The following is an 18,412-nucleotide window of genomic DNA, read 5'->3' as shown; positions in this document are numbered from 1 at the left end:
CACGAGTCAACTTGTTTTTACTTCAAATAAAAATATAAATGTTCAAGTTGGGTTATCTGTTATCGGGTCCCAACTTGTTTTTCCATGTCTAGTTGTTGGGATTAATTGAATGGTGAGTTTGAGTTCAGAAAATAAAAATAAGGGAAAAGAAAAGAGAAACAACATGACCACCTAGAACTTGCCAATCCTAGGCTTCACCACCCGAGGGTGCTTAGAATCACCACCAAGATTAGCGAAACATCTCTAGTAAAAAAAAAAATTATTCAAATTGCTCCACTCAAACCATTTCATCTTTCTAATAAGTTTCCAGGATTATATTAAGGCGCAATTACAACCCAAAGAATCCTCAATCATAATAAAAGCTAAATTCAAATTTCAAAAATAAAATCTGATATCTTAAAAGCGCACACACATAACAAATTCTGAAATAATTTTGGTTGTGCTCGTTGCATGACAAACTGTCATCAATTGGCACCATAATAATAAAATTCTTGCAAACCACATATAACCCTTGAGCATGCCAAACGATTATTACTCTGGGACAAGGTACCTTGTGTTTCCGCTTTATGCAACGGGTGTTCCACTGCGTGTGGTGGTTGAAACAGAAGATCATTTTCACTCCTCTAAAACAACTTTCACGACATCTCGGCGTACTCCAATATCATTAATATAACGATTGACACAGTATGTGCCACAACTTGCCACCAGACGAGCAACGCTGGTAGCTGCATATCCAACTGGTGAAGAACGGGCTAGAAACGCAACTGGTACAGAAAGGATAACACCAGCAGCAGCTTGAAAGGTTGCCGCCTGACCACTCTGGCCCCCGTCAACAGTAGGAATCACTTTCCAGCCAGTTTTGCAGCATAATGCAAAGTCTTCACAGTTGTTCTTCATAACATCATAGACACCAAAGCCCTTCCGGAGGAAATAAAAGGCACGATGAATAACTTGTTCTTCTGACTCAGATGAAGCACGAGTGCAGGTACCTCCACGCGCTTTGGCAAGAAAGAAAGCTGGTGTGACACCATACTCATAGCGGTAGACATCTCCACCTGAAAGAAAACAATCTATACAAGAAGAGATGACTCCATCACTCCTTGATTGATCACTACATATTGGGCATGGATTGTCCAAAGGATGTTGAGGTAATGAGCTCCCAATTATGTGGTCTAACCCAGTTCCCGTACCAATTTCCTGGCCTTCTCCCCGAGTAAAGTGTATAACATTTCCCTTGTCAACATATATCCCTGTTGTTACAAAGTAGAATCTAGCTGTTTTTACTTGAAATAACTAAAATTGTAATATACATACATCAAGCAAACTAGAAATCAACTCTTGCTCTATCGTTCATCTCAAAAAAGAAATCAACTCTTGCTGTAAAAACAATTTCCAAGAAAAGACGATTGCGTTCATTCAATCAAACACAAAGAACCCTTTAACTGCTAGTATAAGTGTATAACCCTTCTGTTTTTCAAATTACTGCTCTACTGATATAATTAGATAAAGGTAAGTATTGATTAGGATTTCGGCATTGTAATCAACCCCAACAGTTCAACTATAGTCCTACAAAAATGTTAATTTGAGGCCAATTCCAAGAGCCCTTAATACCACTACGTCCATTACAAGATTATTAAAAAAATATGTATAGTTACCATTTCGAGATGCACAAAAGCATTTCCAAGTGAAAAAGACATAGGACACATTGAAAATATAGCATCTAATTGGGTTTTTGCTAGAAAATATAATAAATTATTAAAAATAGTATTGTGGTAAAATTCTTTGGGAGAATAGTCTTTCAAAACACAATTTCGGTTATATCACATCTTGCACTAAAATCATATTTTTAAAAAGCAACAAAATTCAAGATTTCAATACTTAAATTCGTCATTATAAATAAAATAAATATTAGTATTTTTTTTTAAAAAAAATCAGCACCTAATTTAATGGAGCCATATTAACTTTATTTGTTTTTGTATTGTGTTCTTTCCTGAAACATTGGAGAGGTATGTCCCACAAACGTAACTCCAGTTTCAGAAATAGTAGTAAAATTTCCATCAAAATTTGTGATCAGGGTTGACAAAACAAACGAGAAATATGAGAAAAACAGATCCTATTATGAAGGAGTAAAGCAAATGCAGGAGTAATTACTTAGATACTAATCAACCCCAAAATACAAAAATAAATAAAAATGATGATTATAGTCAGAAAGGAAAAGAGGAAGAAATGGAAAGGGCACCGTGGTGGGAGTAGGTATAGGCGAGTCTATAGGAGTAGATATGATCCCCAGGTTTTAGATCCTCCCTCTTGATCTTGTTCGTCAACACTCCCATTGCTTTGATCTTTCTCTCTGCTCTGCTCCCTTGTCCAATGCGCGCAATCGCTTCTTTCTCCTGTAAGGGCTTCCTTTCCTTTACTTCCTCTTTCCTTCTTTTTCTTTTTTTTTTTTTTTTTTTTTTTTTTTATATTTTAAATATACACTCTTTGTTTTTAAATTTTGATTTTCATCCCTTAAATTTAAAGTGAAAATTAAAATTTAATGCTTCAAAATTTTTAAAAGTTATTAGTTTCGCTTTACTATCTGATTACACCTAAGTCAGTACTCACATGGATGGTATCAATTAATCGTAAGTGTTTATTGGGTTTTACTTTTTATTTTTTTTCCTCAATCCTTTCCAGTATTTCGAGATGACTGTATATACAGGACATACATTTCCAGTTTGTCCCAAGATTTCAATAATCTACCATGTTTAGCGCTAGGGAGAGTGTATATATAGTTCTAATTGAATTGAGCTATTTATAAACAACTCGGGTTTGACTCCAGAAAAAATTTGTTTATGTTCATTTACTTAGAAAACAAATCAAACTCAAACCCAAGTTTAGGATCAATTTAAAGGTTAAACTCAAGCATAATAATATAAAGCTTGATTAACTCAATTTAACTATATATTGTGTGTGTATATATATATATATATATATTTTGAGAAACAAACACACACATACAAGGGAGAGAGAAAGGTACATTATAACTCTACTAAAAAATCATGGTAACTTTTAAGGGAGGGGGACAAGTTATACTACACACAATACACTTTCTTAAGTAATGTGGAACAATTACCCATTCTTTTCTTTATATGTTTCTATTTATGTGTATAAACATATAAAGAAAATATACTTACATACACTTGATAGTTGTGTAAAATTGTAAATAAGTTCCTAAGATATTTTCTTCTCAAAAAAGTTCATGAGATATTAAATTAGTATTAATAATTTACTGATGATATAAATAGTTTGTTTTGCTATAAAAATCATATAACTTTTAACAATACAAGGTTAGTAAGTTTAATTTTTACAAGTTCATAAAAGAAACTCATTCTATTTAAAGTAACTCTAATAATATAATTTCAACTATATAATTTATTAATTATTAGTATAGCTTTGTGAAAGGATAAGAAAAAATAGCTGTGATATTTACTGTATAAAGGAAAAGAATAAAGTCAAAAATTTTTTTTTTTTGGGAGAAGAAATAAAGTGAACTAAGTTTGAACATGTAGTCTAGTTTGTTTTATAAGCTTGAGCTTGACTTGTGTTCAAATAAATTTAAATAAATAGTCACGAACATTTAAGACTCAGCTTATATACAGCCCTACAGGTCTGGCTAGAGATAGGGTGCAAAACTCTCAAAATGAGTGCCATGTCATGGCATTGATTTAAGTGTGACTTATTTCTTGCCACATATTTAGCAAAATAGAGGCACAGGTTGCTACATCCACAATATTTTACAGTAAATTTTATGTGGTAATTTGTTATTAATTCTTATCTAGGTTCATCATTGATATCATTTTTTACTTACCACTTACAATTCACTAGATAAGATTTTTTATGAAATTATTATGACAGTGTTGTATCTCTTGCATTTCACAACCTAAGAAAATAATAGGAGAAACAGTAAAAATTTAAAGAAAATTAAATTTAAAATAATTTTTGTTACATTTTTTATTATTATAAAAGATTAGAAATTTTTTTATTACGTTTTAATTTTAAGATAATTTTGTTATTAACATACTATCGTGCATGACATGTGATAACATATTCCATCCATTTAACTAACCAAAATCTAACATAATGATTGATGACTAATTTGATCATTTCTCTAAGGGATTAAAAACTTCAAATTGGAATAATATTTGGTTTGATTTGACTTAAAGTTCAAAGGGGTATTTGTGTATTTTACCTTTAAATTTTCTACAAATATATCAATTACTAAGTGGGGCTCGAGTGTTTTCTCCCTGGGCCCACTAGATAATTTTCTTTCCAAAATGAAAAGAAAACTTGGCAAGAGAAATATGATGGCTGAATGACAAAAATACCCACGTGCAAATTGCAAATGGGCTTCAGAACGTTGCTTCTCTTTTTTTTTCTTACCCTTTTTCCCTACTGGGCGTTTGCCTCTTCTCACTCTTTTTTTTTTTTTTTTTTAATTTTTTTTTAAGTACATTGCCTCTTTTTTTTTTTTTTTTCTTTTCCTTTTTTTTTTCTTTTGATTTCCTGAGGCTGTGGCGTGGTGCTTTGTTTTGTTTTTGTTTTTGTTTTTTTGTTTTTTTTGTTTAACTAGACATATATTTTTTTTTCTAGACATAATTTTTATTTTTTAATAAATTTGAGTGATTATTATTATTATTTTTTGGTTGCTTGTCATGTTTTTGTTTTAATTCAACATCATTTTTTTAAAAAGGATATATGAGTAAATTTATACGAACTCATTGTGTCCATCCTTCTACTTTTTCACTCTCAACCAAACAAAAAGAAGGAAAATTAAAATAATTTCTATTATCCCACTTTTTTTTTATTCTTTCATCATTTTCTATCCTCCAACCAAACGAACCCTAGTGTGGTTTATATGGGTCTTTTAAGAACATTTAATTTTTTTAAATCCAAATGTCTCTCATTTATCTATAATTTTCTACAAATTTGAAGGAATTGGAGGATTTAAATAAAAAATGATCTTTTTGCATGAGCCTTAAAACAATCAAAAAAAAAAAAAAAAGTTGTTCTCTAAGTTCTAACACAATCTCTCGTCACCGTAAGTATGATTATAGAAATACGCATAGTAGCGACAAAGGGGTGGTGGCGCAATTGGCTAGCGTGTAGGTCTCATAGTTCGTTGAGTTATCCTGAGGTCGAGAGTTCGAGCCTCTCTCTCAACCCAATATTGTTATGTTTTAGGTTTTCCGGTTACATTGAGAACTGACAAGGGATTTCACGTGTGCAACTTGTCAATATAATAAAATATTTATAAAAAAAATTAAAAACATACATAATATTCTCCATTCAACATTAATGTTCACAATATCTTCAAATCACATTCTTAAAAATATGGTAACAGATATCTGAATGAAACACTATCTGGCACTGCATGTGTTTTGATGAAATGTGGAAACATACCCAGTAATAAGAAATTCTTCATGTGAAATTGGTGTTGACTTCAGAAAACCAAAATTCTTAGGCTCTGCTTAGGAGAATGGAATGGAATGAAAAGAATATTTTTAGAATATTCTTCCCTCTCTCTTGCTTGAGAGTTTTAACGGAAGGAATGGGAGGGAATGGAATGGTTAAGAGGGAATACTCATTCCCTCCTAAGCCCTCAAAATCTCAAATTTTTGTTCCCCCAAATTGGGAGGAATAGGAGGGAATGGATTTAGGTTTAATGAAAATTTTATTGAAATTCCTAAATTACCCCTTGAATCTTAGCCCTCTATATTCTCAACCAAACCAGCCGTACCAATATTTTTGCTCTCTCTTTGTTGCTCCTTTCTCACGCTGTTGCTAATCACAACCAGCCATACCAATATTTTTGCTATCTCTTTGCCGCTCCTTTCTCACGCTGTTGCTAATCCCAACTATGAGTTTTTCAATTGTTTTGATTTCATTGATTTATTTACTATTAAAAAGTTTTTCAATTGTTTTGCTTTCATTGTTTGAATTGTTTTGTTTTGTTTTTGTTTTTGTTTTTTGTTTTTTTCCCTTTCATTCCCCTGTATTCGGTATGCTGGAACAGGGTACATATTCTGTAAGTTACATGAAACAACCATGTGATATGATTAGATTGTTATCATCTTCGTGAAAGCTTTAAACTGATCTCTAAGCAAATGAGTGGGTGATCTCTAAGCAGAGATTTTACCAAGCTCTGCTTTAGAGCACCCACAATATGAAGCTTTGTTGTATTTCATTATGGCTTTTGAATATGAAGCTTTTCGCATGTTAATCTGTTAATTAGTCAAGCATGACTTCTAGTTGTAGTGGTGGCTTGCCAAACACCTGTTTGAACAGGTTTAAATTGCTTATTTGCTTATTGGCCTAAGAATTTAGTCATACCAGTTGTATATATCAACAAACACAGCATAGAAAAAAAATATATATATATATATATATATATTTTAAATGTAAATATATATACTCCCATTGTTTGAATCTCCCCAGTTTACCCGTTTATGTTGAGCTAGGCATAAAAGCATGTAGACGCAACCAGCATTTAAAGCTATAGTTTTAACATTCCATCAGAAGAGTCATGCTGAACTGTTGAAGCAAAATCCGATACTGAAACATAGTGAAAGTTTGTACATGCAATGAAAATCAATTTGCTTCATCTAGTTTTATGTTGATGCTGCTATCACTGTAGATGGAAGAAGAAAATTTACTATTAAACCTGTTTGAACAGGTTTAAATTGCTTATTTGCTTATTGGCCTGAGAATTTAGTCATACCAGTTGTTTCCGAGCCCCTTTTTTGGTATCTTTATTGTTGGTCCCCAATGTGACCTTTAGGTATTTAAAACTGATAAAAATAAATAAAAAAAATAAAAGCAAAATCCAGAGTCTTGTCATCCCCTTTTGTCTTTTTATTTTGGTCTCTTGAGAAAGAAAGACATGTCTTGAACCAAAGGATTTAAGAGGCAGAATCCAAAGTATTGAAATGGCTTGAATTTTATTTAAATGCTATCTTGCATGAATTGTGAAAGAAAATGGCAAGGAACAACACCGACTTGAACTATATTCATGCATAGCCAAAATGTTTGACTCCATAGGCAATAAACGGAAGCATGACTATGTTAGAAAGTATGGATTGATCAACAAAGTCAAAGATATGCAATTCAGCATGTAAGCTTGCGTGAAGAAACACAACACTCATGCATTAAATGTTGCATGGATTGCTTGGCCACTATTGTTGACTTCCTTACAATAGAAGTCTCTCATGTGCTGAAATTTCTGATATTTTGGCTGAACATCTAGCTATAAATAGATGTGAGGAAGAGATAGTTCCTGTGTGAGACAGAGAGATAGAAAAGAACTTCTTCTGTGTGTGCACCAGAGTTAGGAAGTTGATGTGTCTTGCAATTTGTCTAAATACAATAGGGTGTTCTCTATTTTTTTGCTCCATTATGTGTGCTTTAATTCCTATCATTGTCTTTTGTGTTAATGAATGCTAATGTTTATAGTTAAACAGTTTTATTTTTAAATTAGTTGTAACACATTCATAATTAGTTAGACTAATAATGTAAATATTTTTTTAGAACTTGTGCCCATAATTTTTTAAGTTGGATTGATAACATAACTATTTTTTTACATAGATGGATTTGAATGATGAGGTACTTAAGACCATAATTTTTTCGGACTTTATGCGAAAACTAGCCTTGGTTCATGCTGCATGCCGTTATTTGTGTTACATTATCCATCAAAGGCAACGACTAAAAAGAAGACGTGTTACCCACATTCCTACACAATCAACCATAGAAAAACAAAAAGTTCGTGACGAAATAATGTCTCGACTTAGGAATAGTGAAAAATACTATGATGTAATACGCATGGGTCCACAAGCTTTTCAAGGTTTGTGCGACATTTTGCGGAGAGATGGTGATCTTCAAGACACACAGTGTGCCACGGTTGAAGAGCAAGTTGGCAAGTTTCTTCACATACTAGCACATAATCAGACGCATTGTACAATGTCCTTTTTTTGTCGTTCCCGTGAGACTATAAGTTGCCATTTTCATAACGTGTTAAGATCAATAATTATGTTAGAGGATCAATTCCTTTGACAACCTGATGGAACCCAAGTGCCACTTGAAATACTACAAAGTAGTAGGTTCAACCCATATTTTAAGGTAAATATATCATGGATATAATTTATATTTGATAGTAGTTTAGTACAAATATATTTTAAGGTAGAGAGATAATGTTAATCTCAGGATTGTATTGGGGCACTTGATGGAACGCATGTTCGTGTCAAAGTGTCTAATGAGGATGCACCAAGATATCGGGGTAGGAAGGGTTACACAACACAAAATGTGTTGGCAGCATGCTCATTTGATTTAAAATTCACATATGTATTACCAGGTTGGGAAGGAACTGCTTCAGATTCAAGAATAATAAAGAATGCTTTAACTAGAAACGATAACTTGAAAATCTCACAAGGTAAATTTAATTCAAATACGTATTAGGGTGTATTCTTTATAATTAAAAAATTTGTAGTATATAATTAATGGTTATTATTGTTTATTAGGTAGATATTATCTTGTTGATGTGGGATACATGAATAGAAGTCATCTGATTGCACCTTATGGGGGAGTGCGTTATCATTTAAAAGAGTACTCTGTTCGTCCCCCTGAAAATGCTAAAGAATTGTTTAATTTGCGACATGCATCATTGTGCACTGCTACTGAAAGAGCATTTGGTGTACTTAAAAAGAGATTTCTTATCATAGCAAGTACTACAGAGCCTAATTATTGTGTTGACACACAAAATGAAATCATTTTAGCATGTTGCATACTTCATAATTATTTAATGGGTGTCGATCCTGATGAAAGTCTTTTTGCTGAAGTTGATGAAGAGGTTTTGCATTCTCATTGTGAACGTGTGGCCCCTACTTCAAGAGAAGATGATGAGGATGCTAGGCAAGGAGATATTATAAGAGATTCTATAGCATTAGCCATGTGGCAAAACTATGTCCAAATGTGATAGCTTTTGGGTTTATTGTTGTCATGTTGTTTAAGACTATGCTATGTTTCAATTACTTAGACCTAAATGTTATGCAAATTTCTCTTTTCATTTTGATATTGCTCTCTATCTTTTGATAATTAATATTAATATTTACACAATATTTTATATGTGTTTTTTGTCCTATTAATTATAGCATGGGTAAGATATCAAAGAAGAATGGTGGAGATCCAAGCAAAGAAGTACAATGGAGTAGTGTTATGGATGATGCTTTAGTGGATGCTTTTTTACATCAGGTGATCATAGGTGGTTAATGGAACTTTTACCTCTAAGGCATATGATGACATAGTGAAAGAGTTGGTTGAAAAATTTGACATGGAGATTAATAAGGATAAGGTGAAAAATCGACAAAATACATTGAAGAAGAATTTTCATGAATGCTATGACATATTTAAAGATGGATTGAGTGGTTTTGGATGGAATGATTCTTTAAATATGTGGATAGCTGAACCAGAAGTTTGGGAGCCACTCATAGCGGTAAATTACCATTTTTTGTGAGTTTAATTTTGTATTACATAATTATATCTGTTTAACCATTTGTATTGGTTTGTAACAGTCTAAACCTGCAGCCAAGAAGTGGATGACAACACTTATACCTAACTACTCTAAGATGACACAACTTTGGGCTAAAGATAAAGCAAAAGGTGATCATGTTGAAACTGCAAAGGAGAAACGTGCTAGGTATGCTGCATCTACCACTATTGATGAGATTGATAATTTGATATCTCAAAATGAAGTTTCTTTGGAGAACTTTGAAGTGGAAGATGATTAGAGGTCACCAGAAATTAATGTTGCACATTCTCGAGTGTCATCACAAGATGCAATGTCTTCTAAAAGCAAGAAAAGACGATTGGCAGAAGATGATGAACTCGGGAATGTAATTTTCCAGTCATTTGATAATGTATCAAAGGCAATTGATAGGGCGACTGAGGTTATGACAAAGTGCTTTTCAAAGTCATATGCAGCAGAAGTTCACGCAGCTTTGGGCATATTGGACTTAGATCCAATATCAAAGACTGAGGCCTACATATTTTTGATGGAAAATCCAACATATAAGGAGATGTTCTTTGGTTGCCCAGATCATGAGCGCAAATGTGTCTTATTGACATTGATGTCTAGGTCTAAAAATTTAAAAAGTGTGAGATTTTTTGGCCAACCTTAGTTTTGGAATGGATTATGTTATTTTGTTTTGTTTTAGCAAGACTCATTACTGGAGTTTTTTTTTTTTTAAAGATATTTGTTTGCATTGTTAGAGAATATTTATTCTGTTAAGAATAAATATGTGATGCGTGAATTGCTTTACAACATAGAAATATACATGACTTGTTTTTTAGCTACAATAAAATTTTCTTTTTTCCTTAAACTAGAATTATTTTAGTTTTATATCAGGAAATTGATATGTTAATAGTTCTATCACCTCTGGTCTTAGCGTGATGCAATCTATTCACATTGAAAAACTATATTGTAATTCAATAATCTAACACAGACCCAATTGTGGCTAACTAGTTTCACATCATCCACTAAATTCTAAACATTTCAAAGTAATTATAAGTTCTCATTGATTATTTTTTATGTTTTTTAAAATGAGGGGTATAATAGTAATGTTATTATAAAATGATTCCATTCCATTCCTTCCAATGTCACTTCCAAACGGGGTTACTTACTTTCCATTCATTTATTTTATAACATCCAAACACGATTTTTAAATTCCATTCCATTCCATTCCTTTTTACTTTCCATTCCATTCCTTTAATGATCATTCCATTCCATTCATTTATAAACTCCCAAGCGGAGCCTTAAAGTCAGTCTCACTTGAAGAATGCTATTTCCTTATTCAAAAAAAGAAAAGAAAAAGAAGTAGCATTCTTCATGTGAAATTGACCATGATTTGTTTTTCATTTTTCTTTTTATGAAGCTAGTACCAAAACATTGGAGTGATAGAGATTTCTCATTCGCTAACTTGACATTCAAAGGGTTTTTGGTCGGTACCATACCGATGCCTTCTGTTTAGTTTTATTGTTCTCATTCACATGTACCCATTAGAATGACTTGGATCCTACAACTCACTGATGATTTTAGCTCATCATCAGAAACACTTCATGCAAAAACTCTCAACTTCAATGAATGGTTACTAAGAATTGAATATAATAAAGTATGAAAACTAACTATTGATCATGAACAAGAACAAAATTGATTGAAAACCAATTAATTCTTGGAATTGAAGTAAGAGAAAACTGTTTAAAAAAATTAAAATTTAATTTTTTGGCACTTGGTTCAGTAAGATAATGCAGTACATACTAGGTAAATCCGAAGGCTCCCACTTGCACACGTTAACTTCAGGTATGACATGAACTTGGGAGCCATTGCCTTCCATTTTGAGCCTCAGATAGTGACTCACAAGTTCTTCATCGGTTGGGTGGAATCTGAATCCCACTGGCATCGATTCCATTCCTTTAATGCTTGTCATTTTTCAATAACTTCAACTTTCATTAATAAGAAGAGAAAAATATAAAAACAAAAACAGATTTTAATACATTATTAATCATACATCTCGTACTCTATTACCTTGCTATTTAAATTTTTTTTTCTTTACAGTACTATTTTAATAATGCATCCAACTTCTCATACTTAATTCTTTTAGTAAGATTAAAAATAAATAGGGATGGAATAAAATAATAATATTTAATTAAGATATAGAAATTGCTACAATAGACATCTATGATGTTAGAAAAACGCAAAAATCTAGCATTAGGTGTGGGTATTTAGCACCCAAAAAAGGAAAAAAAAAAAAAAAAACATTAGGTGTGGTTTTTTTTTTTTTTTTTTTTTTTTTTTTTTTTTTTTTTAAAAGCAATTGGTGCTACAATAAAATGAAAAATAACTAAAAACAAGTTTTAGAGCATTGAATTTCCTCTAAAAAAAAGTTTTAGAGCATTGAATTTCCTCTAAAAAAAAGTTTTAGAGCATTGAATGGGAATGCACTAAAATCCTATTTTCAAAACTTGAACTAAAAAAGTTGCTAGATAACTGAATGTTATCAACGTAATATCAATTTAAATAATTTTTATTAAAACTATAGGGGCTTGGGCCTGGGTGACCAAGGCCTAACACTGTGGGGTTAGGATCAATCCACCGATAAATGTGCAAGGGTCTAAGGATAGTGTTCGGGAAACCCTATTGTGTTCAGGTCAGGTTAGGTCCAATACAAACTAATAAACCAGGGGAAAGTTGACAAGGGGACGGTCAAATTCAGGTTGGTAATCGAGCATTGTTAGTGCCTTTGAGAGACTTGCTACTGAATGTTATTTGGTGTCTAGAACAAGTTTTAAGAGAATCATCAGAAAGCATGATGCTTTCTTGGGATTCTGGCGAAAGTGGAAATATGTGTAAATTGGTGAAATGATAATGATAAGTGCCCCACTAAGGAGAGACTATAAAAGAGGGATAAGAAGGCAAATAGAGAGTTAGTTGGAAAAACACTGGAAGGAACACAGGGAAAACACGAAAAATAGGAGTAGACACAAGGAAAGGAGGTAATACACACAAGAGGGAAGGGAGTGTGAGTAAACAAAGAGGGAGAAGAACGACAAAAAGGGGAGGTGTGTGGATCAAAAAGGGATTTTTTGGAGAAGGATACAGCTTGGACTGACTAGCTGGAGCTCAGGGCTCTACCTGTAGGATCGCCACAAGTAAGCCCACAAATAAATAAATTAGGGCCCAAATCCTTCATACTATAGCCCAAGCAGGTTTGGGGACCACAATTGGCGCTGTCTGTGGGAATCCCACTTAACTTGATGCTTCGAGCTAGCTTGATACTATCCAATCATGGAGGGCTTGCATGTTGGAGAGGGTTCTGTTGAAGGAAATCATTCAAGGGCCTCCTCAAAAGGTCATAGGAGGTTGGAAAGGGAGTATAGAAACGAACAGCAACACATGCAAGATGGACACAAGACAAGGCTAGATTCTGATAAAGGATCTTCACAGGGGGAATGAACTGTGTCTTATATCCTCGAGCGGTCTCATTGCAGCGATCGGGTACGAGAGCTGAAGAATTTATGAAAGCAAGTTAATGACTTGGAGGTTGAACTGAAGGGCCGACACCGTAGAAGAGACTGAGAGGATTCCTCTGACAACCTCGATTACATTGCGGGAGGATCATCTCGAGGTAGCAGTTCATGACGGTCAAGAGACAGGTCTTATGAAACCATGAGGCATCATCGTGAATCTCCCCATCGTGAAAGGTTCAGGAACCATAATGCCAAGGCGATTCACCCAACCACCGTTCACTATTTATGATGGAAAAACCAATTTGATGAAGCATGTAAGTCACTATATTCAAATAATGTCGCTCTATTCTCAGAATGATGGTTTGATGTGTAAGGTGTTCCTATCTAGTTTTGAGCCGACGGCTATAAGGTGGTTTAAAGGTTTAAGGAAAGGGTCTATCTGAAACTTTGGGGAGTTAATGCAAGCGTTCGGAGTGTGATTTATAACATGCAGTAAAGTTCCTCAGTCGATAGTTACTTTATTATCCATGAGGATGAAAAGTGGGGAAACCTACCGATCTTATGTGAACAGGCATTGAGAGCTGTACAATGAGATAGAAAGGGGGAATGAGCGGGCAGCTACTAGCACCTTCCGACTTGGTCTCCCCGAGGAGTCAGATTTGAGAGATTCTTTGACCATGCGGCCTCCCATGGGCATGCACTAGCTTATGAGAAGGATTGAAGAGTATAATAGATTAGAGGACGACTAACTACAGGGCAAAGGTAAAGCCCTGGCTTCTTTGCAATACCGTAAGGGGTATTGTCCCAAGAAGTTTCAGCAAAAACCTAGGAAGGAGCCTAGGGCCCCTAGTGTAGGCTCAACACCGTAGATCGAAGGAGTTAATGTGACTTTCAAGGAGCCTGTCTATAAGATCCTTGAGCGCATTAAGAATGAGCCTTATTTCCAATGGTTGGAAAAGATGGGTAGGGACCCGACGAGAAGGAATCAGTGCTTATATTGTACTTATCATAGAGAAAAAGATCATACTACCGAGCAGTGTCGCATGTTGAAGGATCACTTGGAGTAGCTTGTAAAAGCAAGGCATCTTAAGGAATTTCTTGTCGGCAAGAAGGAGCAAGCATAGGCTAGGGATCAGGAAATCGAAATGACCATGTACTTCCCCCTCCCTTGGGAGTTATTGAGGTTATTCATGTAACCTCTAAGGGAGTAAGTGTAAAGTTGTGATTTACAACTATGTGTTTTGTTGAATTTAATTCTGTGCTAAATTTGATTGTAATTTTATTCAATCTTTTGTACCCTGTATTTATTTTGGGATTTGATTGTAAGAGAGAGAGAGTGTGAAGACTTAAGCTATTGAAGACTGAAGAGGTTTTCGTGAGTATCTCGCGACTTAGCATCTCGCGAAGTAATGCATGTGCCCTGCACATGATGAGAATGCGAAGAGTCAGTACAAATGGAGATAGCTGTGTCTCGCGAGTATCTTGCGAGTAAGGCCTTCCCACGAGACAACTGCGAGACATTCTGTTTTGCCAGACTGTGCTATTTCATACACACTTTCTGTACCCACACTATATATACCCATATTACCCACAAATGTAAAGGAATGCTTCTGAGAGAAAACCTTAGCCAAACACCTTAAGCGTTAGAGATTGTTATACCCACAATCCTCTACACAATAGCTTCTAGATTTTCCTCAACTCTTACCTCTCCATTTCCATACCATTGAAAGGTTGATAGCCCAAACACTTACAACACCCTTTTAGAGTGTCAAGTGATCATTTGGTGCTGCTGGGAAGCATTGGAAGAAGCCAAGGATGGCAGATGCAACATGGAGCTTGTTGCGGGATCCGGAGAGCTAGACAAGACACGGTTCCGAGAAATCTTGTTGGAGTAGGAGCTTGGAGGGCTTAGGTACAGTGGGTAGATTAGGCTTGGAGGGTCTCTTGCTAACCCATGTATCCTAATTAATTGTCTAGTGGATTGATTACCGCTTAGAGGGCGGCGGAGAGGTTTTTCGTCGAGTTCTTCGGTTTCCTCTTCGATAATACATCGGTGTGTTATCTGTGTTTGCATTCTTCTTCCCTACTCTTTTACATTTCATTTTACTGCTATGATTATATGAATATGCGTTAGAGTAGCTTGTTTGTTTATCTGCTTGCATTTACACTATTCCGCACTTAGAATTAAGTTAGTGTAAAATCTATCGAGCCGTAACTTTAATTTAAGGGTCTAAACAACTCTTGTTTTTTTAACACATTTTCGAGCTTTTAGTAAATTTGAATAGTCGAAAGGGCATATTAGTGACTTTGCCTGAAGCAGACGTTACAGATCGACTTGGGAAGAGGCCTAGGAGGATTTAAATCCCGATCACTTTTAGTGAAGCAGATTTGGAAGGAACGTCCCAGCCACATGACAACGCTTTGGTGGTGACTTCTCGGATTGGCAGATTCCTAGTAAAGAGGGTCATGGTAGATCAAGGGAGTTGAGCTGAGATCATGTACCCCGATCTTTATAAGGGATTGGGGTCGAAACCAGAGGACTTGAGCAGATATGACACCTCACTTGTAGGGTTTAATAGCAGGGTCATGACTCCTGAGGAGCAGATAAAACTCTCGGTGGTGACAAAAGGAAAAGAAGTGGAAGTAAATTTTATTGTGGTCAACGCCTTCTCGCCATACAAAGCGATTTTAGGGCATCCTTGGATTCATGACATAGGGGCAGTACTATCAACACTACATCAGAAGATCAAATTCCCTACTGAAGATGGGGTCGCGATAGTCTGGGCCAATCAAAAAGTAGTAAGGCAATGCTAGGTGGCAGCAATAAACCATGAGATTAAGCAGAAGGACCAAGTTGATCGAGAGCAGTTATAGAAATTACCGATAACCGAGGGTCTAACAGGGGTAGACAGTGCAGAAGAGTTGGTCCAGGTATGAATTATGTTGTATTCCGACAGGTATTTCCGAGTAGGAAAAAGCATGTCAGTAGAAGATCGAGTGGAAATTCTATTATCGTTGGTGCAAAATTTGGACGTGTTCGCATGAGGTTCGTACGAAGTACCCAAAGTTTACCCAGCTTTTATTATGCATAAGTTATATGTAGACCCTCTGGTCCCACAAAAGAAGCAAAGACCGATGAGGTCCATAAAACCTCATGTGGAAGCAGTGAAGGAGGAAGTGGAGAAACTAAAACGGTCGGGGGCCATTAAGGAAGTGTTTTTCCTTTAATGGTTGGCTAATTCGGTGGTGGTGAAAAAGAGGAACATAAAATAGAGAGTTTGCGTTGACTTTAACGACTTAAACCAAGCGTGTCCGAAGGACCCATTCCCGGTACCAAAGATAAATCAATTGGTGGATGCCATAGTTGGACACTAGAGGATGAGCTTTTTGGACGCCTTTCAAGGTTACCATCAAATCGCTTTGGCACCCAAGGATCAGGAGAAAAATTATTTTATTACGCCTAAGGGAAATTACTACTACACAGTGATGCCTTTTGGGCTGAAGAATGGGGGGCCTACGTATCAGTGGATGGTTACCCGCATGTTCAAGGATCAGATCGGGAAAATGGTGGAAGTTTACATTGATGACATAGTAGTGAAGACTAAGAAGAGTGGAGGGTGTGCACGTGACCTGGTTAAGGTCTTTGAAATATTAAGGCAGCACAAGTTACGCCTTCATGTAGAAAAATGTGCTTTTAGAGTAGGATTAGGCAAGTTCTTGGGTTATATGATAACCACACGAGGCATAAAGGTGAATCTCAACCAGATTACAACTATTCAACAGCTGTGCCTGCCCAACAATCCTAAAGAAGTGCAAAAACTTACTGGGGTGATGCCGCCTTGAATAGGTTTGTATCAAGATCGGTAGATAGATGCAGATCGTTCTATCAATTGTTGAAGAAGTGGAAGGGTTTTCAATGGATGGAGGAATGTGATATGGCATTTAAAGACTTAAAGTCTTACCTAGCTAGTCCACCTATTTTATCTCGACCTAAGCCCGAAGAGGATTTATATATGTATTTGGCAAAATCCGATCATGCTTTTAGTTCAGTGTTGATTAGACAATAGGAAGGGATCTAGAGACTGGTATATTATCTCAGCAAAATGTTGGTGGATGCAGAGACTCGGTATTTGCCGCTAGAGAAAATGGCAGTGGCACTGGTGCATGCTATGAGGAAACTACCGCATTATTTCCCAACTCACACAATATGGGTATTGACCGAGCACCCCTTATAGTCACTTTTGAGGAGGTTAGATTTCACTGGAAGGATAGCAAAATAAGGGTCAAGACTGGGAAAATTTGACACACGGTACAAGCCAAGAAATTCCATTAAGGGCTAGATGTTGGCAGACTTTGTGGCTGAATTTACTTCTTCTTTAAGAGCTTCTGTTGGAATATGTCAAGTCACGGTTGAACAGTGGCAAGTGTACGTGGATAGTGAATCTAATGCAAGGGGGTCGGGGGTTAGAATTGTAATGGTGTCTCCTGAGGGATTGAGATTGGAAAAGTCACTCAGATTGGGCTTTCGCGCTTTGAACAATGAAGCTGAATATGAAGCCCTCATTGCTAGATTACGGGTGGTACAAAGGCTTGGTGCTGAAGGGGTAGAAGTGTTCTCAGATTCAAGATTAGTAGTGAGTCAAATAGAAGGGAGGTTTGAGGCAAGGGACAATCGCATGTCACAATATTTAAAGTTGTTTGGATCTTTACGGGCGAACTTCCAAAAAGTTAGAGTAGGTAAAGTGCCGAGAAGTTAAAATAGTCATGCCGACTCCTTAGCCACATTGGCTTCCTCTTCAGATAAATGCATTCCCCGAATGATTTTTGTGGAGCTATTAAAGCAACCGAGTATTGAGCAACAGACGGTGGTGGCAGTTGCATCGGCGGAGGAGCCTAGTTAGTTGGATCCTTATGTTGCGTTCCTATCTAATGGGTCTTTGCCGATGGATGGGAAAGAGGCAGAGAAGGTGCGAAGAACGTCAGCTTGTTTTTGGTTATTTGAGGATAAAAAATTGTATTGACATTCGTTTGGAGGTCCATTCTTATTATGTATTCACCCGAGCAAGACCGTCGAGCTGCTAGCTGAGCTTCATGAAGGAATATGTGGAGGGCATTCGGGGGGAAGATCACTTGCCCACTGAGCTATGACTTAAGGATTTTGGTGGCCGAATATGCAACGAGAAGCAACTGATTATGTAAAAAAATGTGATCAATGCCAAAGACACCCTCCTATCCTACATCAACCGAGTGGAAATTTGAACCTGGTCACTAGTCCTTGGTCCTTCGCCCAATGGGGGCTAGATATAATTGGACCATTCCCTCGTGCGCCGAGGAACAAGAGATATGTAGTGGTAGC

General features: G+C 35.8%; 1 protein-coding gene across 2 annotated transcripts in view; it reads right to left on the bottom strand.

The window, feature by feature from the left end:
• Positions 1 to 292: 292 nt before the first annotated feature.
• LOC126714019 (protein LEAD-SENSITIVE 1-like) overlaps positions 293 to 18,412 on the bottom strand; it is a 58,294-nt gene continuing 40,174 nt past the window's right edge. The window contains exons 1-2 of one of the 2 annotated variants that reach the window (XM_050414008.1): positions 2,240 to 2,433; positions 293 to 1,250 (exon numbers count right to left, since the gene is read on the bottom strand). In XM_050414008.1, the coding sequence (XP_050269965.1) occupies positions 616 to 1,250; positions 2,240 to 2,333 (729 nt within the window). In that variant the 5' untranslated portion in view covers positions 2,334 to 2,433 and the 3' untranslated portion in view covers positions 293 to 615. Of the gene's footprint in view, positions 1,251 to 2,239; positions 2,434 to 18,412 lie in introns of those variants that run through there. The other variant, XM_050414009.1, reaches the window with a different exon arrangement.

This window comes from Quercus robur, chromosome 2 (assembly GCF_932294415.1).
Source record: "Quercus robur chromosome 2, dhQueRobu3.1, whole genome shotgun sequence".
NCBI classification, from domain to species: Eukaryota; Viridiplantae; Streptophyta; class Magnoliopsida; order Fagales; family Fagaceae; genus Quercus; species Quercus robur.
The sequence above is the reverse complement of the archived record's forward strand: the minus strand, read 5'-3'. Positions and strand labels throughout refer to the sequence as shown.